General features: G+C 47.9%; 1 protein-coding gene across 1 annotated transcript; it reads left to right on the top strand.

Annotated features, from left to right (window-relative positions):
* The first annotated feature begins 794 nt into the window (after positions 1-794).
* Positions 795-4,128, top strand: LOC307151726 (piggyBac transposable element-derived protein 4-like). Its single transcript, XM_079859867.1, has 3 exons — positions 795-1,108; positions 2,172-2,249; positions 2,455-4,128. Exons 1-3 carry the CDS (start codon positions 951-953, stop codon positions 4,022-4,024), a joined length of 1,806 nt encoding a protein of 601 aa, XP_079715993.1. The 5' UTR covers positions 795-950; the 3' UTR covers positions 4,025-4,128.
* The last annotated feature ends 16,839 nt before the right edge of the window (positions 4,129-20,967 follow it).

Raw genomic sequence — 20,967 nt, 5'->3', positions numbered from 1 at the left:
CCTAACAAAAAATAACATCACTATTCCCGCCTCTTTCAATCTGTGTAATAATAAATATACTTCCATTAATAAATCTGCTTTGTCTGATTTCGCATGTATTATACTAGCAGATGCGTCTGTGCTGCCCGCCTTTCTAGCCAATGAAACACCTTCAAACCATATATAGCCAATCAGAGGAAGACAATCCATCTTTTTGAAATTTACATGAGCTTCAAATAAATATCCAGTGCAGAATCAGATCCTCTGTGAATTCAGGGAGTGAAGAGGCTGATGAAATGGCCAAAAAAGCTGTACATAGAAATAAAGTACAATTTGAAGTAATGTATGGAAGGGTTGATTGTAAATATATTTTTCAGCAAGAACTAATGAAAATATGGCAAACAGAATGGGGAAAGGGAAAAGGCAGACGTTATTTTTCTATTCAGTCAACAGTGAATCATTCCATAAATAAGGGTTTAGGAATGAGGTGTGCATTGAATTATGGGCTGTTATTTATTCAAATCATTACTATGTACTAAGGACTATGAGATAAGATTTGTCATCAACTTTTTGCACTGGACTGGACTATAAGGATATAATCTGTTAAATCTATTAATTCTTCAAATGAACTGAGGAGGGCAGCAATACGCCATTGTAGCGTAACGTTAGTCTGCTGCAAATATCAAAAGATTAACATTCCCGAACCAGTGAAATCTGTCCTCAAAGAAGGCGCTCGCCAAGACGGCCAACGAAATAGGGAAGAAACATCTAAAATCCAGAAATAAAGAGAGTTAAGCCAAAATTACAAAGTTGAAGGGGGATTTCCTGTTCTTGTTTAGCGCCGGTCTGGCCACGCCCACCGGCAGAGCGCGTCATTCACATGGAAATGACGTAAATGTGGGAAACGCCCCCGATCAACAGGATAAAACTGGCGGCAAACTTTTGTTTGGCTTTATTGACTTTTCCTGAAGATGGCACGTCACGCACACGAGGAAGCTCTTCGGATGATCATAGACAGCGAGGAAGAATTGACTTCTTCCTCAGAGTCAGAAGATGATGAAGACGTTGATGATGAAGGCCTGCATTTTGAGGATCAGTTTGAGCCAGCGCAGGACACATTTTCTGAAGAGTAAGCCGTTTATTCTTATTTTAGTTATTAGAGTCGCAGCTAGTTGTTTCAAACCAATATGGCCAGATGATATCTACCAGTTGGGGATATTCTGAGTGAAATGTGTTGTCCTGTGGACTATTAGAACATCTAAATGTCTCACAAAACAAGTGTATACCTGTTATACTCTAATGTGGAGAGCGAGAGAGACATTTAGCAACGGAGCTTAACCGTGTTCTCCAACATCTGCTGAGGATTAACTGTTTTGAATATTACAGAAAAATAATAATAATAATAATAATAATATTATTATTATTATTATTATTATTATTATTATTATAAACACTATGCAGGATTCACGATGCTGATCACCATTAAAACTAGTCATCAGTCTGTGAAAAGGGTCCATTGATAATTAATGAATATACATTCGCGCGCTTTATGGCTGTTGATGGGGCATCGTGTCGATGGGACATCGTGTTGTGTCGATGCCCCATCAACAGCCATAAAGCGCGCGACTGTATATCCATTAATTATCAATGGACCCTTTTCACAGACTGTGATGACTAGTTTTAATGGTGATCAGCATCGTGAATCCTGCATAGTGCATATTATTATTATTATTATTATTATTATTATTATTATTATTATTATTATTATCAGTACTATTTAAATGTATGCACATTTATAACTAGGTCTGGCAATATATCACCGTTGCATCAAATTACAAAAAACTAGGGTATTTCTAATACTGTGGCTGTGTGACTGACAGTGAGATTAACATCTTTCTCTCTCCTCGACTGCTGTTATTAAGCTCTCTATATTTCTTTTACTCTTTTTGAAAGTTGTCAAAACACTTTTGTGAAGTTATATATTTTATTTTTAATTTGCTCAAATAACAATATATGTAATATTGTCTCTCATTCAACACTTTAGAATTTTACCCAACTATGATGATTTTCTCTTCTGAGAAACCCGGAAATGTGAAAAGGGTCTATCACTTATGCATGCACTGTTTTGCCACCTTGGACAACATGAGCTAATTGTTTACTAATATTTGTGCTTGTACCTTTTCTTTTCTTAGGAATGTGGTTCCTTCACGTGGACCTCACACAGGACACAAACATCGTTCGGTTTTCAACGCGGTTGAGAATCTTAATGTGTAAGTGCACGTTTACCCCGTCATTTTACAAGTGACATTATTTCACAGTACATGTAATCAAAATTAATCTAAGCAAAGTATATGTGCATGGATGAATGTGTAAATAGCTAGCTTTTTAATGAGTGGGCAATATATCAGTATTAGTAACTGATAATGTTGTGATCCTTTTGTCAACATGCTCACTTTTGTTTTCTCCCCCCCACAGATGTGAGAATGACCAGATTCCTGTTTTAAAGAGAGCCAAGACACTGTCATGGAGAGAAGAGACTGATGTCGATGTGGCTCCAAAGTCTCTGAGATTCCTGCCGGCTCGGGAACCTGGGCCGCAGTCGAGTCTTGCTGACTCCCACTCTCCTATGAGTCTTTTCAAACTGTTTTTCTCAGAGAGCACCATGTCAAATCTGTGCCACAACACAAACGCTCAGGCTGCCAGGGCACTCGCAAAGGGTCGCAAATACAGTTGGACAGATGTCAGTGTTGGCGAGCTGTACCGCTACATTGGACTCGTTTTCTACATGGCCTCGGTGAAGATGAGCTCCATCGCTGACTACTGGCGGCAGGACAGTCTCTTCTCTGTGCCCTTTCCCTCCACAGTCATGTCTAGGGATCGATACCGCACCATATCATGGAATTTGCACATAAGTCACCCAGAGGCAGACAAGGAAAATGACAAAAAGAGGGGAACAGCTGAACATGACCAGCTCTTCAGAGTCAGACCCCTCATGGACACCATCCGTCTTGCGTGCAAAACCTTTTATCATCCCAGAAGAAATTTAGCTGTGAAGGAAAGACTGGTGGCATGCAGAGCAAATGCAGGAATGAGAAGATTCATGAAAGCCAAGCCAGCAAAGCTGGGCTTCAAGTTTTTTGTACTGGCGGACTCGTCGAATGGATATACTGTGGACCTCTCTGTGTACACGGGCAAGAACATCTTTCCCACAGGCCGTGGGCTTTCTTATGATGCTGTGATGTCTCTTCTGGACAAGAAAGTTTTGGGCTCTGGGTACCATGTGTACATGGACGATTTCTATACAAGTCCAAAGCTCTTAACAGACTTGTTTGCTATGAAGTTTGGTGCTTGTGGGACTTACAGAGACTATAGGAAGGACTTCCCACGGAGCGCATCTAATCCATTGACCAAAAAGTCCAGCAGGGGATCCATCCGGTGGATTCGGGATGGGCCTCTTGTGTGTGTGAAGTGGATGGACAAACGAGAGGTGTCTGTTTGTTCCACCATCCATGCTGCCTATACAGGAGACCGTGTGCAACGGCAAGTGAAAGCACAAGAGACACGGAGGACAAAGTCTTTGCCATGTCCTGCGCCTGTGAGCGCTTACAACCAGCACATGACAAGTGTTGACCCGTCCGACCAGCTGTTGCAGTACTACACTGCACAGCACAACACCATGAAGTGGTACAGAAAAGTCTTTCTACACTTCTTGGACGTTGCTGCCACCAACGCTTTCATATTGCACAAGGAGCTGCACGGCAACATGACGCACAAGGCGTTTATGGAAGAGCTTGTTGCAGAGCTCTGTGGTGTGTCTGAGAAAGCAGATCCAGAACAGACCAGTAATGACCATGTGCCGGTTCCAGGAGCTGAGCTGACCTCCAATGTCAGAAGAATTGCCACTGTTGGTCGCCGCATATGTGTGCATTGCAAAGCAGTGCGTGGCAAGAAGCAGCAAACACCATGGAAATGCCAAGCATGTGACGTTCATTTGTGTCTTCAGTTGAACAGGAACTGTTTCCAGGAATGGCACAACAATGATTGAGTGTGTTCAAACCTGGGTGCACAACAATGTGCCTTCAATTACACACCCTCTTTTGTTTGAGTAAACTGTACACTATTTTTGTAAATAAACTACATTTAAAAATGTGTGTGATTGTGAGGAGACTTTTTTTTTTTTTTTTTTTTTTTTCCCATATTAATAGATCCTTTAGGGAAGGGATCAATATTTCCCCAGGTGCTGAATGCAGTATTTATGACCACTGGCACTGTCTTTCGCACTGCTTTTATGAAACCAGAAAATCAAAGTAGCATTATTATTGAAATGCAATCTGGGTTGAATGCAGTGTAGTGAGCCATTTTCCTTAAGTTGTAAATAGCTGAAATAAGCACAAATGTTAGGGCATGTCCAACATCTTCAGGATTCGAAGAACACCTCTGATTCTATGGGGTTTTAAATATTAAATGCGTGGTGGGAGATTTTAGACCTCGTGAACTATTTTGAGAAATTCAGACAGAAAGGGTAACCTCTCTATGTATTCTCTCTTAAGGAGTTTTCTTTAAAAAAAAAAAAAACCTGTCGTTGCTTTTGCCAGCATAATCCATTGAACATCTTCCCATTGTTCTCTGTGGCACATTTACTGTCCCAGGTCACTGTAACCTGAGTGCTGTGGCCTCATGGGAAGACAAAGAGGAGAAAATTCCCTGCCAGTTTAAACCTGTTGAAATGCTGTCAGTCACCCAGTCTACACGAGTGAGACAGAAAAGGGGTGGATTTAGAAATATAATTATTAGCCTATATAATTATAGGAAGTCACAATACTCTTAATTCAGTGCATTTTTCAGGATGTTTTTGCAGACTTCTTTCAATATTACAGGCAATATGCTAATTTCTCAGGTAAACAGGTTTCCAGTTTGCGTAACTCTGTTACTGAAATTCAGAAAGGGTAACCTCTCTATGTATTCTCTCTTAAGGAGTTTTCTTTAAAAAAAAAAAAAACCTGTCGTTGCTTTTGCCAGCATAATCCATTGAACATCTTCCCATTGTTCTGCCTCATGGGAAGGCAAAGAGGAGAACATTCCCCTGCCAGTTTAAACCTGTTGAAATGCTGTCAGTCACCCAGTCTGTGTGAGAAGACAGGAAAAGGGGTGGATTTTGAAATCTAATTATTAGCCTATATAATTATAAGAAGTCGCAATACTCTTAATTCAGTGCATTTTTCAGGATGTTTTTGCAGACATCTTTCAATGTTACAGGGAGTGGTTAATTTCTCAGGTAAACAGTAACAGAGTTGCACAAACTGGAAAAATGAGGAAGTACTTCATCCCCTTTATTAAGATTTCTTAAGTTGAACCACTTTTTTTCAGTACTGCACTGATTGGTCTGCTTTGTAACCAGAGACCTTCCCTTTGCATGACCTTAAATGTGGTAGCTTTGCATCCATAAGGAGTTAATGTAATAGAACCTGATTGCTGAAAGCTTTTAGTAGACCTGATTCAGAGCAGCATCTTTGATTTTTAATGGGAATAAAAGCAAGCCAGGCTGTGAGGGACAGACATTCATCTCTTCAGTGGGTTGTACTGCTTTAGAATTTGATGTTTTTTTTGTTTTTTTTTTTGGATTGTTCTGCTGATGAAACACTGCAAAAATACCTGTCCAAGAAATTTAAGTAGACCAAAAAACTCCAAACATGAGCTGTGGAAAAGAGTGATAGGAGATTTAGAGCTTTTTATAGCTGAAACGTCTATCCCTCACAGCCTCGCTTTCATACCTGTCATGGCACTGCTCTGAATAAGGTGTATAGGCTGACTACACATAAGAGAATTGGACTGAGAAGTTCATATACTATAAATGACTCTAGAAATCCTGAATGCCATACATCCATTCTCCAAACTGCAGCCAGTGTCTCAGGCAAGAAGAGAGAAATACCCTGGACAGATGGCCAGTCCATCACAGTGCAAACACACGGGTATACACATATTCACACCTAAAGACAATTTAATGTCTCCAATATCAAAATTAACCAGGAGGAAAACAGTCATATTTACACTATTTACAATGAAGTCTAAGGGCAACACACTTGCCACAATGAAAAAACAAAAACTGGTGAAAAGAATAAATCAACAATCAATACATTTCAGCTTCAGAATCATGGATATTTTTATTCTGGTGTCATTATTGTCATGTGCATTGGGTTTCCAGCAACAAGTCCAAGAATATTAATTTACACCCACAATGTAATACCAAATTTAGCATTTTAATTAACAGTAAAAAAAAATGTTTTACCTTATATCATATGTCTTGGAGTATCGCAATAATATTGTATTGTGAGTTCAGTATCGTGATTTTTATCGAATCGTGACATGGGGTATCGAAACAACCCTAGTAAACAGCATTTAAAAAATAGAGAAAAATAAAAGTAATTTAAAAATGTTGATTTTATATATTTAAAAACAATATATTTTAAGTTTATTTCAAAATATGCATCAAATATTCCAGTGTTTTGAAAGTGTAAGGAGACCAACTTGACTGCATGATGTGGTTCATGGGAGTGGGTGGAGTTAAAGAGCTCTTTTGGTGCATTTTGATTTTGGCGACTTTGATTGATGGAATTTTCTGTACAACATCTTGGGTACTGTAGTTTTTCACCACTGCAATTCTGCTGTGAAACACAACTATTGTGTTGACATTCAATCTGTGACCGCAGAGACTTCAACATTGTTTGTATAAAATATAAAAATAGATAAAACTTCCAGGACTATACTGTGGGTGCTTCTCAATACTCAAATTGATGGTTCCTTGTTTCCTTGCTCTGGTTAATTCAAGATTGTTGGTTAGTAAGACCTTCATACTGAATGACTTTTTCGCTTCACAAGGTCTGGCTTTTTTCATTTGTGACTGAGACTTGGCTTAACGTTGTATTACTTTTCTGAACACCCCACAACATTAATTACATATTTAACTTCCAGAAAAACATATTTTCCCACCTCAGGCATCAAATCCCTATTATTATTGGTTATTATTTTAAGACATGGGCACTATTAGTCTTCAACCCCGTTATGGACACTATGGGAGATCTCTGAATATGATTATAATATATATAATTGTAATGAAATCAACATTTTCCTATTGATCAGATGTCCCTCACACTAATTCAATTTTGTAAATGTAAAATTTACATATAATTTTATACTTATGCTAAACTAAAGCCTGAAATGGGCACTTTTTGTGACAGCAACCTCATCATTTTTGATTAAAGATGTGGCTTAACTTTAGCCTGGAAATCGATACTGGTTACTAAACGTAACCTCGGTTCTCTCTAGAAGAGGGAACGAGTATTGCGTAAGCTAGCTTACGCTACGGGTAAAGTCATCTTTTCTCGAGATATGAAGCCAAAAAATTATCCTTAATTTTGTATTTATTGTCAACGCAGTGCAGCGGCTAGCAGAGCTAGAGCGGGCTAACTTGCGCGCTCATTGGCTGCCGCACGGCAACTGCTTTAGCCTACCAGTGAGCCCGGCGTGACGTCACGCCCAATGAGGGCACGCGCGCCCTCACACGCCACAACCCGCCAGAATGGGCGGTGGCAGAGCGTATAAAAGGAGGGCTCGGAGGCTAAATCTCTGGTTTCTGTCGACTGAAGCGACATGAGCTCATGGCGCGAGCACGGCAGGTTACGCAATACTCGTTCCCTCTTCTAGAGAGAACCGAGGTTACGTTTAGTAACCAGTATCCGAATTGAATCTCGGGCTTGGGAGAGAAGGCCTCTCCTCACCGGGATTGGCCATGGGGCTGTGTCTGACAGCCACATCAGCTCCGGGAACCAAGACTGGTTTTCCCAGTGCGGGGCTATAAGGAGCACTGCACAGCGCGTCTCCCTGATCTTCGCTATCACCTGTGGTAACATCGAGACCGGGGGAAAAGCGTACAACGGGATGCTGGGCCAGACTTGGGCCAGCGCGTCCTTGGTCTTCGAGAAGAACCTCTGGCACTGAGCGTTGTCGCTCGTGGCGAAAAGTTCGACTTCTGCTTTGCCAAAACGGTGCCACAGTAGCTGGACTGTTTGGCGGTGTAGAGCCCATTCCCCGGGGGGAACGTTGTCCCTGGACAGTCTGTCCGGGCCGTCGTTCAGGCGACCGGGCACATGCGCGGCTCTCAGCGAGCGCAGTGAGCCCTGAGCCCAGACCAGGAGGCGCTCTGCCAGAGCGCATAGGGTTCTGGATCTGATTCCGCCCTGACGGTTCACATAAGCCACCACTGACATGTTGTCCGTGCGGACTAGCACGTGGTGTCCATGCAGGTATGGGAGAAAATGCTTCAATGCATTTTCGACCGCAAGCATCTCCAGACAGTTTATATGAAGGCTTTTCTCCTGATCTGACCACAGGCCATAGACCGGTCTGCCCTCGTAAAGCGCTCCCCAACCCAGGTTGGAGGCGTCCGTCGAGATCGCTTTTCGGTGTGAGATCACTCCCATCGTGACTCCCCATTGGTACCATTCGGCTGCCAGCCAGGGCTGCAGGGCTGAGACACAGACCTGAGTCACGCTGACTCACGAGCAGCCGGCAATCCACGCTCTGCGGGGCACTCTCGCTCTCAGCCAGTGCTGGAGCGGGCGCATTCGCAGTAAGCCCTGCAGAACTGCTGCAGCTGATGCCATGTGGCCCAACAACTTCTGAAATGTTTTCAGGGGGAAGCACCTGCCTTTCTGAAAGGACGCGGCGAGGTGTCGAACACGGCGCGCGCGCTGTGTTGACAGTCTGGCCGTCATAGCCACCGAGTCCAGTTCTATTCCCAGAAAGGAGATCGACTGGCTGGGGATTAATGAGCTCTTGGCCCAGTTCACCGAAAGACCCAGGCTTTCTAGATGACTGAGAAGCGCTAGTTTGTGGGAAATGAGTTCTTCCTCCGATTGCGCCAGAATGAGCCAATCGTCCAAATAATTCAGAATTCGCATCCCTGCGTTCTCAGGGGAGCGAGGGCCGAATCCATGCACTTCGTAAACGTGCGGGGTGCTAGAGACAGGCCAAACGGAAGGACGGTGTATTGATATACCTGGCCGTCGAAGGCGAATCTCAAGAATGGCCTGTGACGGGGTATAATCTGAATCTGAAAGTATGCGTCTTTCAGATCGAGAGAAATAAACCAGTCCCTCGGGCGAATTTGCGCGAGGATTTGTCTGGTCGTGAGCATTTTGAACGGCCGTCTCATGAGAGCTTTGTTCAAATATCTCAGATCTAATATAGGTCTGAGCGCTCCGTCCTTCTTGGGAACGAGGAAATAACGGCTGTAAAAGCCTGCCTCGGTTAAAGAAGGGTGAACTCGTTCTATCGCCCCTTTGCGCAATAGTTTCGCTATTTCTGTATGAAGCAGATGGGCTGCTTCTGTGTTCACTTTCGTCTCGGTCCGGGCTAGAAAGCGCGGAGGACGGCGAGCGAACTGCAGCGAATAGCCCCGTATTACAGTGTCCAGCACCCATTTCGACACGCCCGGGATAGCCTCCCATGCTTTTGCACTCATGGCTAGGGGTCGAATAGCCTCTAGGTCCCGCCCGCTGAACTGCGCGGGACAGGGGACTCGAAGCGACGAAAGCGCGGTGCGCGCGCTGTCGATGTTGGGGGATGGGGGCTCACTGATAGTGACAACCGGCTGAACAGCGCTCAGAAACACGGTCCCTAGGGACTGAGAGCGTGCTGTCATGGGCAGCCCGTGGCGCGAAGGCGGCGTGGGCATAAAAGTGTTTACAAGCGAGTGTGAGCGCTCGTAAGCGGGCACGGGACTCTTTTTCACAACACGGCCGGTGGCAGGGGGTTTTATGAGATCTGATCCCCGAATATGTGAGACAGAGCGGGCAGTGTGTAGGCGTGGGCACTGGGAAGTGGGCACATTTCCTACATTTAACACTCGAGCGGCGTAAGCACGCTTTATGTGAGTGTGCTCTGTGGGATACACAGGGGAGATCATGCTTGTGTGTAGAAATGAACACTGGGGTGTGGGCATGTTTACTACACTTAAAACACTGCGAGCCGGATAACCAGACTTTATGCTCTTTTTGCGATTTATCTGGGTAGCCGTAAAAACGGCGTTTGAGTGCAGGCGAGCGAGTTGAGGAACTGGCTCGTTGGCTGCGGTGAACACTACTGCAGTAGCCTTTTCTAAGGGGACTGGCAGAGGTAAACAGATGAGTTTTGACGGTGGTCCGGCCGCGACTTCGCAGGCTCAGGTTTCAGCGAAACCTTAGGCCGGGGGCCCCGCGGGGGAAGCGGCCTGTGCTGGCTGGTTGAACGCGACCTGGGGCGGCCACGCTGACGCTGCTGCGAAGGCGGAGGACGAGACGAGCGCTGTGTAGAGCTGCGTGCAGGAGGCTGTGCGTGAGAGCGGCCTGCAGCGGAACTCGAGCGACGAGGCAGGAAGAGATTCATGGCCTGCGATGCCTTCTGTACCTCCGAGAAACGATCCACGAGGCCACTCACTGCTGGGCCGAAGAGGCCAGTGGGGGAGAGAAAAACGGACCGCTCGGAATCACCCATGTCGGCGAGCGTTAGCCACAGGTGGCGCTCTGTAACCGTGAGCGAGGCCATGGAACGTCCGATAGCTTGTGCTGCTATCTTGGTAGCGCGAAGGGAGAGATCCGTCGCGCTGCGCAGGTCAGTCAAGGCGGTTTGACTCGGGCCCTTCTCGTCCAGCTGGCGGAGAAGATCAGCTTGGAGAATCTGGAGAACCGCCATTGTGTGCGGGGCGGAAGCAGCTTGTCCAGCGGCGGAGAAGGCGCAGCTGACGAAAGCTGAAGTAGTCCTGCAGGCTTTAGACGGGAGGGCAGACTTTGAGCCCCATCTCGCGGATGGGGGGCAAAGGTGCGCTGCAACCGCCTGTTCGACTAGAGGGATCTGGTTATATCCCTTCTCTGTGGCTCCGTCCACGTGTGAAAGGGTCGACGAGACCGGGGAGCGGAGTCTAGCGGAGACCGGAGCGTTCCATGACTTGGAAAGTTCAGCGTGGAGCTCGGGCAGAAAGGGTGCTGGCCTGGACCCTGGCGCTTGGCGGCAGCTGGGCAGAAAGAACCCGTCGAGCCTATTCGGTGCGGGCACCTTAGGCGGGGACCATTCAAGGCCCAGGTGATCGACAGCCATAGTGAGGAGGTGGAGAAGCTCGGCGTCCACACTGGCGTGGGTCCTGCCAGACTCCCGCGTCGAGGAAGAGGTGGAGCGGAGAGAACCGGACCACTCTTCGCTGTCTGACGCCAGTAGAGAACAGCTGTCCAGGATGGCGTCCTCATCCGCTTCATCCCCTGAGGCGACGGCATCGCGGGCGGTTGCCGGCGGCTGCGCGTCGGGAAGCGGGGGCGGAGAGGGAGAGAGCGAGGTTCGCAGGAGAGGCTCCGGCGAAAACCTGGCTTGAGTCTCGGGCTCCGGTGGTCTCTGAGAGCGGCGCTTCTTCTTACGCGGCCCAGAGACAGGAGGAGCGGTGTCTGCGTTGAACAAGGCGAGTCGAGCCCGCAGGGTCGACATGGGCAGTTCCTCGCAGAATTCGCAGCCGCCCGAAGACAAGGCGGTGGCTGCATGGTCACGTCCCAGGCAGAGAGTGCAGATCACGTGGCGGTCCCTGTCGCTGAGATGAGAGCGCACGAGCCGCAGGAAACACGAGGCATTTTGCAACAAACGCCTCTGCTCTTTTAGTAAGTGTCGCGAAGCGAACACACACACCAACACACAAGAAGCAAGTAAAGGATATTGTCGCCGGATAGCGAAGCAGGCACGGCAGGCTGAAGGCGGCGAAGATTCGACCGGCTTCCTCAGGCGCTGTCCTAAGCTTGCTGGGCGCTGATTCGACGGCGGCGGCTTCTCTCAGAGTGCAGCGATGCGAAGAGCTTCGCTGAAGAGACAGAAATCAGAGATTTAGCCTCCGAGCCCTCCTTTTATACGCTCTGCCATCGCCCATTCTGGCAGGTTGTGACGCGTGAGGGCGCGCGCGCCCTCATTGGGCGTGACGTCACGCCGGGCTCACTGGTAGGCTAAAGCAGTTGCCGCGCGGCAGCCAATGAGCGCGCAAGTTAGCCCGCTCTAGCTCTGCTAGCCGCTGCACTGCGTTGACAATAAATACAAAATTAAGGATAATTTTTTGGCTTCATATCTCGAGAAAAGATGACTTTACCCGTAGCGTAAGCTAGCTTACGCAATACGAGAGAACCTCTCGTAAGAGAACCCATAGACAGTAAAAGAAATGGACACAGCGACCCCATTGGATTCAATGGAGAAAAGTGAAGTCAATTAGAAGCACTCACTTCCTGATGGCTGACCGTACTGCGCAGACTCAAACTGAGCTTGACGACGTAGATGTGACGTGAGCAACCCGTCTGTCTTCTAGTAGCTGTGCCAAGAGAAATCTCAATCATTCCCTTCCGAAACTTGCAGAGACGGAGAGTGTGAGTAGGAGGTGTCCATGAGCTAGGAGCAGGAGAAACTTTTGCTAAGTATTCTGATTAATAATTTTGTCATTTTGCCTCCACGTCCCCCCGATTGCCCGCAAGCTTCTCCTCCTGTCCATAAGGTAATCTCTCTACTGTGCGACAGAGAGTCGCGTGGTTATGACGCAATCGGTAGCCTATTTTTACAAAAACGGCTTCTACAGGGCCATAACGTAAGATACAAGGTAATGGAGCCTTTTATACATCGTGTTTCTTTAGAAATAAATAATGGACAAATGGAGTCTTTAAACACCTCAGATGTAAAGTTATTCGCTGTCAAAGTGACGCCAAAATGAATGGGAGTCAAAGGAATGCTAACAGCAGGTGGGGGTCCGCTAATCAATGGCGGCGCCCGGGGAAGCTTCAATGTTTTCTAAAACATTGGTTCCCTGGGAAATCCATTCCTAAATCTAAAAGATTAATGGTCTGGCGTCGACTAATGAAAATCGGCCAGCTCGAGGGGCAGCACCAAGCATGCATTTGTAAATCACACTGCAACGCAATTGGATAACACTACGACCAATCACAACAATAAACCCCATACGCTTAGCTACCAGCGGAGCTAACTGGTAGATTAGACTCTTACCGTATCCAGTTGGCAAAACAGCAAAAACGTCCTTCTTGCAAAGAAACGATTCGAGCGGCATCTTCTGTTCCTGTTTTAGATAAAAAGCCAAGTCTAACTCTTTCATTGTAGCGGCCAAAGCCGTTTCAAACAACTGGTATTTATCCATAGCCATCTTGCCATGTTTACTAATAACTTCGACGTCACAGCGCTGTCGTCAGGCTTGTTCGACTTGAACCGGCACTGCACAGACCGATCGGTGAATGACATCAAAGTACCGCGAGACCGAATAGAAAGTAGACGTCTCCCTATGCTTTTGAATTGCTCTCGCGGTACTTTGATGTCATAAACCGATCGGTCTGTGCAGCGCATAGACTGTAAAAAAAGATGGACGACGCCCCTTCGCTCTCTTCCATTGATGAGAACTGAAGCCGCCAGTGTCCCAATATGGCGCTGACATATTGTAACTTGAGTCTGCGCAGTAGCGATCTCGGGACCAGACCTGCACAGTAGTGAGCAGGAAGTAAAGCCGCGAAATCAACACTCCGCCCTCACTCTCGCAGAATGCATTCAGAGAGAGTGCATTCTGCACACTTTTTTAAAAATTGATTGCAGTACGACAAGAGGCTTGTTAAAACCACCTTTGGAAAAAAAGATATTTGAAGTGTAATTTAATTGTTTAGTTGGTCTCACGTCCCATTGAATAACACGGGAAGGCGGTGCTTATGACCTATACTAGGACCAGTCACCGGGGGGCGATCGAGATGTTTTGGCTTAACTTTTCAGGGCTTGTGCGGCACGCTTGGTGCAGCGCCGGTTCAAGTCGAACAAGCCTGTCATCTGTTTAGCTCGCCTCTGGCCCGCCTATATCAGATAACCCGATGTGATTGGTGCAGCTCAGATCGAGGGGCATATTTAATGAGCATCATTTCTGGACACCAGAGTAACTCGCTGAGCAAATTCAACTTGTGCTCTCGCTAGAACTCTGGATTAACAGGGTAACTTAACTTCAGAATTTGAACTAAAATCAGTATTCTTATGATTGCTCTGAACATTTCAGACTAAGTTCAACAAACATTAAATTACTTATTCATAAACTTAAAAAAATAATAATAATAAAAATGTAGGTGTGACGGGGTTGAGACTAGGGTAACAGGGTTGAAGAGACAAATACAGCTTAACATATACATAGTTGTTTTTTACTCAAATTCACTGTAAGATTTTCTATAAGCACTGTATTTCATTATGTAACCAAGAAAAACAACATATATAAATTGCAATTGCAACTCAGTTTTATTAACCCGACTACAGGAAAAACAACAATAACTTAGTATACATTAGAACATTATTCACAACATTATAAACTTTTTGTTTTTTTTGCATGTAGCTTCGCTTCGTAGCAAAAAAGTAACGGGGTTGTGATTTTTTGCTCGAAAATGGCCACTGCTCTACATGTAGTGAATAACAGGAGAGCACATGGCATGCATGGTATTAAGAAATCATGTATATTGTTGAAATAACAAAGATCATTTTCACAAGTAAAAGAATTCTATCTTTATTTGATGTAACAGGGTTGAGTCGTTGAGCCTGACAACCACAATATCACAATTCTAAATAAGTTATAGTTATAAGAGATGGTGGTACCTTGCCTGTGTCTACACACAATGTTGTTCAGAAGACTTATTCACAAATAAGAAGTCACAAATAAGGATCTGTTCATTATTTTTATGGGGGAGAATGATTTGTTTAACAGGGTTACTGAGGGACAGAACTAAATAATGTGATTTTAATGTATAATCTTGAATTTACTTGAAAAAAAAAAAACATTACCAGCAAAAAAGCACAGATAGATCTTCATGGTAATGGCAAAATGTATGGACTTTTTTCAAATTTTATTATTCATATCCCAAGTACACTTTCATAGAAGGCCATGAGGGACAAAATAGGTGGTGTCAACTGAAAAAAAACAAGCTAATTTCTAATATAAAGATAATAGGTATGTCATTGGTTTTAAACTTTATTAAAGGAGACATTTCAATTGATACAAAAAGCTTTTAAAAATAGATTTCGGTGACCCAATAGGTAAAAAAGACTTAAAAAGGTCAGAGGGACTCAAATCATACCGGTTTCGTGGAATGACTCGACATAGGCACATCAGCTTATGGAAACGTGTTTAACAAGTTAAAACATTAACACTTGTGTGATCAGGCGTATACATTTATTATTGTGATTAATGTTATTATTATATGGACAGATCATCTGGCTAGATATGAGAGTCACAGAGAGACTCAGTCTCCGGATGTTCGTGTGCTTCAAGCTGCCCAAAACGATACTCGGTTACTCACGTAACCTCGGTTCTCTCTAGAGAGGGAACGAGTATTGCGTAAGGAACTTACGCTACGGGAAAAGTCATCTTTTCTCGAGATACTGAAGCCAAAAAATTATCCTTAATTAATTTTTCATAATTTGTCAACGCAGTGCAGCAGGCAGCACAGCAGAGCTAGAGCGGGCAATACTGCGTGCTCATTGGCTGCCGCGCGGCAACTGCTTAAGCCTACCAGTGAGCCCCGCGTGACGTCACGCCCAATCAGGGTGCGCGCGCCCTCGCGCGTCACAGCCCGCCAGAAGGGGCGGCGTCAGAGCGTATAAAAACAGGGCTCGGAGGCTTAATTCTCTGGTTTCTGTCGAATGAAGCGACATGAGCTCGAGGCGCAAGCACGGCAGGGAACGCAATACTCGTTCCCTCTCTAGAGAGAACCGAGGTTACGTGAGTAACCGAGTATCGTTCTCTTACGAGAGGTTCTCTCGTATTGCGTAAGGAACTTACGCTACGGGAACCCTTTGTCAACGCCGTGCGCGCCATGCATCCACACACAACTCCAGGGGGAGGGGACCCGGGGAGTGAAGAGTGGGGAGAGAGGTGGCCAGCAATGCGGGCCAACACATGTACATAAGCACCCGTAGGGAGAAACAGAGCGGCGCAGCCGGTCTGTATATAAAAGCTTTCCCTGAAAGTGCGGCTCGACCAGAAGAGTCAAATCTAATATCCAGCCTGCGAAGAGCAGGGCATGAACATGATTTTAGACTGCAAGAAGTTTAGCCTGCAGGGCGGGAACTTCCAGGTTATAAAACCTAACAAATGTAGACGGGGAGGCCCAGCCTGCTGCCGTACAAATGTCATAAATGGAAATCCCACTGGACCATGCCCACGATGAGGCAACGCCTCTGGTGGAATGAGCCCGTATGCCCAGAGGGCACTGCAGGTCTTTGGACGCGTATGCTGTCGCAATAGCGTCCACTATCCATCTGGATAGCGTCTGTTTCGAGGCGGCGAGACCCTTGGTGTGCCCACCAAACGAAACAAAGAGCTGCTCTGAGAGCCTGAAGGCTGCAGAGCGCGTAATATAAAGCCTTAACGCCCTGACAGGGCAAAGGAGGTTATTATCGACCTCGCTGGCTGCCGGCGGCAGGGCTGAGAGGGAGATAACCTGTGCTCTGAAAGGAGTACCCAACACTTTAGGGACATAGCCATGTCTAGGTTTGAGAATGACTAACGAGTCGTTAGGTCAAAACTCGAGACACGACGCGCTAACTGATAGCGCATGCAAGTCACCCACACGTTTTACTGAGGCGAGGGCCAGCAGAAAAACGGTTTTGAAAGTGAGGTATTAGAGACCCACAGAGTCTAACGGCTCGAAGGGAAAAGCTTTAAGGGCCTCCAGGACCGAAGACAGATCCCATTTCGGAACCGAAGGTGGCCGCGGAGGGTTCAGCCTCCTGGCGCCTCGCAGGAAACGGGTAATGAGTTTGTTTCTTCCTAGTGCGCGGCCGCGCGCCGAGTCGGCGAACGCAGCAATCGCCGCAACATACACCTTGAGCGTGGAGGGGGACCTGCCCGCGTCCAAGAGCTCTTGGAGGAAGTTCAGAACCTGTGGAACCCCACAGGACTGAGAGTTCAAACTCTTCCCTGCACACCATTTGTTAAACACTGACCATTTAGACGCATAGAGCCGCCTCGTCGAGGGGGCTCTGGACTGCGAGGTCGTGTTAACTACCCCTTCTGGCAGATCAGCGAATATTCGTTGATTACCCACGCATGCAGAGACCAGCGCTCTGGATGGGGATGCAGAATTGACCCTCGGGCTTGAGAGAGACGGTCTCTCCTCGCCGGAATCGGCCACGGGGCTGTGTCTGACAGGCTCACCAGCTCCGGGAACCAGGGTTGGTTCTCCCAGTGCGGGGCTATGAGGAGCACTGCGCAGCGCGTTTCCCTGATCTTTGCTAATACCTGAGGCAGCATTGAGATCGGGGGGAAAGCGTACAACGGGACACTGGGCCAAACTTGGGCCAGCGCATCCTTGCTCTTCGAAATGAACCTTTTGCACTGAGCGTTCTCGCTTGTGGCAAAAAGGTCCAATTTCGCTTCGCCGAAGCGGCGCCACAACGTCTGTACCGTCTGGCTGTGTAACGCCCATTCCCCTGGGGTAACATTGTCCCTGGACAGTTTGTCCGGGTCGTCGTTCAGGTGCCCGGGCACGTGCGCGGCTCTCAGCGAGCGCAGCGAGCCCTGAGCCCAGACCAAAAGGCGTTCTGTTAGAGCGCGCAGGGCTCTGGATCTGAGTCCGCCCTGGCGGTTCACGTAGGACACCACTGACATGTTGTCTGAGCGAACTAGCACGTGGTGTCCCCGCAAGTATGGGAGAAAATGCTTCAAAGCCTTCTCGACCGCTAACATCTCCAGACAGTTTATATGGAGGTTCCGCTCTGGGCCCGACCAGGGGCCGCAGATTGGTCTGCCCCCGTAAAGCGCTCCCCAACCCATGTTGGACGCGTCTGTCGAGACCACTTTGCGGTGTGAGATGACTCCCATTGTCACTCCCTGTCGGTACCATTCGGGCGCTAGCCAGGGCTGCAGGGCTGAGACACAGACCTGAGTCACGCTGACTTGAGCGCTGCCCGAAACCCACGCTCCGCGGGGTATTTTCGATTTCAGCCAGCATTGAAGCGGGCGCATTCGAAGTAAACCCAGCTGTAGGACCGCTGCGGCTGATGCCATATGGCCTAACAGCTTCTGGAAACGTTTCAGAGGGAGGTATCTGCCCTTTTGGAAGGATGCTGCGAGGTGTCGAACACAGCGCGCGCGCTGTTCTGACAGCCTGGCCGTCATCGCCACCGAGTCCAGTTCTATTCCTAGGAAGGAAATTGACTGACTGGGGATAAGTGAGCTCTTGGCCCAGTTCACCGAAAGACCCAGGCTTTCCAGATGACTGAGAAGCGCTATCTTGTGAGAGATGAGTTCCTCTTTTGACTGCGCTAGTCTTTCAGATCGAGAGATATGAACCAGTCCCTCGGGCGAATTAGCGCGAGGATCTGCCTGGTCGTAAGCATTTTGAACGGCCGTCTCATGAGAGCCCTGTTCAAATGTCTCAGATCTAATATGGGTCTGAGCCCACCGTCCTTCTTGGGCACGAGGAAATAACGGCTGTAAAGCCCGCCTCGGTCAGAGAAGGAGGAACTCTCTCTATCGCCTTTTTTTTTTTTTTTTTTTTTTTTTTTTTCGTAGCAGCTTCGCTATTTCTGCATGAAGCAGATGGGCTGCTTCTGCGTTCACTTTCATTTCGGTCCGGGCTTGAAAGCGCGGAGGCCGACGACTGAACTGTAGCGAATAGCCCTGTATTACCGTGTCCAGCACCCATGTCGACACACCCGGAATAGCTTTCCATGCATTCGCACTCATAGCTAGGGGTCGAATGGCCTCTGAGTCCTGCCCGCTGCATAGCGCGGGACGAGGGAACTGCAGTGGCGGGCGCGCGGTGCGCGCCGAGACAGTGCTGCGAGACGGGGACTCGCTGATAGCAGTGACCGGCCGGATTGCGCTGAGAGAGCGCGCGTGAGTGTTTATAGCAGAGTGTGAACGCAGGGGAGCGGGCACAGGACTCTTTATTAAAACACGGCCGGTGGCAGTGGCGATATCTGAACCCTGAACGTGTGAGACAGAGCGAACAGCGTGTGGTTGTGAGCACTCGTGAGCGGGCACCTTTCCTACACTTAACACTCGAGCGGCAAGTGCGCGCTTTATGTGAGTGTGCTCTGTGGGGTACACAGGGGGAATTGTGCTTGTGTGTAGAAATGAACACTGGGTCGTGGGCATATTTACTACACTCAAACACCGTCGGCGTGAGCCGAATAACCAGAATTAACACTCTTTGCCAGATTTTCTGGGCCGCTGTACGAACAGCGTTTGTGTGCAGGCGAGCGAGTTGTATAACTGACTCATTGGCTGCAATACACACACTTTCTGCGTGTGAGAAGCTGGCCGCGAGCTTGGATCAGCGAACAGCATAAAAATTTTTGCTGCCAGAGCCGGGATCGAACACGGGTCTCTGGTGTGAAAGCCTGTTATTCTGCCACTGAGCCACAGGGGAAGAGTGCATAGGCTATCGGTTCGCTCGAGCATAAGAGAGTGCGGGTCATGTTTTTCGTCGGCGATAGCGTGCAGACGTGCGTGTATTATAACAGGCTCGTTGCTGCAACATTAACATTTTCAGCCGCCTAAACTCAGAGGGGGCTGAGAAACGTATGGGAATTGGAGAATGGCCCGGCCTCAGCGGGGCTACAAACATCTCCCTCCTCATTCCGCCGGTGAGTGAGGCACGCGGGGTGCTGAGCATTACTCGTGACCGTCCGCTCTGACATCCCTGAGAACGGCGCAGTTTGCGCGGGAAGCGGGGCGAGTAGCCGGAGCGTCGTCATGTTTTGCAGGCGAGCGTGTAAGGTAACAGGCTCGTTTACTGCAATATTAATATTTCCAGCCGCCTGAACTTAGAGGGGACTGAGAAATATGTGAGAAAGGCGGAAGCCAAGCCTCGGTGGGACTCGAACGCTCTCTTTCCTCCTATCACCGGCGAGTGACGGACGCGGGGACAGTAGCTTTCTTGTAACGTAAAGAAAACTAACCCCGCGACTGTCAGCTTCTGCAATCCCTTGTGAGCGGCGCAGTCCGCGCGGCTCGAACAGAGGGAGAGAGTGCGGTGAGAGCGAGTAGCCAGAGAGCGTTATCATGTTTGCAGGCGTGCGTGTGCTGTGACAGGCTCGTTTACTGCAATATTAATATTTCCAGCCGCCTGAACTTAGAGGGGACTGAGAAATATGTGAGAAAGGCGGAAGCCAAGCCTCGGTGGGACTCGAACGCTCTCTTTCCTCCTATCACCGGCGAGTGACGGACGCGGGGACAGTAGCTTTCTTGTAACGTAAAGAAAACTAACCCCGCGACTGTCAGCTTCTGCAATCCCTTGTGAGCGGCGCAGTCCGCGCGGCTCGAACAGAGGGAGAGAGTGCGGGGAGAGCGAGTAGCCAGAGAGCGTTATCATGTTTGCAGGCGTGCGTGTACTGTAACAGGCTCGTTAACTGCAATATTAATATTTTCAGCCGCCTGAACTTGGAGGGGACTGAGAAATATGTGAGAAAGGCGGTAGCCAAGCCTCGGTGAGACTCGAACACTCTCTTTTCTCCTATCACCGGCGAGTGACGGACGCGGGGACAGTAGCTTTCTTGTAACGTAAAGAAAACTAACCCCGCGACTGTCAGCTTCTGCAATCCCTTGTGAGCGGCGCAGTCTGCGCGGCTCGAACAGAGGGAGAGAGTGCGGGGAGGGCGAGTAGCCAGAGAGCGTTATCATGTTTGCAGGCGTGCGTGTGCTGTGACAGGCTCGTTTACTGCAGTATAGATATTCCCAGTAGCCTGAACTAGGAGGGGACTGAGAAATATGTTAGAGATGGAGGTTAGAACGGCCTTGGCGGGTCTAGAACACTCTTTTCTCCTTTCGCCGGGAGACGGCGGGCGGGGGGGAGGGGGGTAGCTTTCTTGTAACGTAAAGAAAGCTAGCCCCGTGACCGTACGCGTCTGCGATCCCTTGTGAGCGGCACGTTTTGCGCGGCTCGAACAGAGGGAGAGAGCGAG

The sequence above is a fragment of the Squalius cephalus genome (assembly GCF_949319135.1).
Source record: "Squalius cephalus genome assembly, chromosome: 23".
Lineage (NCBI taxonomy): Eukaryota > Metazoa > Chordata > Actinopteri > Cypriniformes > Leuciscidae > Squalius > Squalius cephalus.
This window is presented reverse-complemented; position numbering and strand designations above follow the sequence as displayed.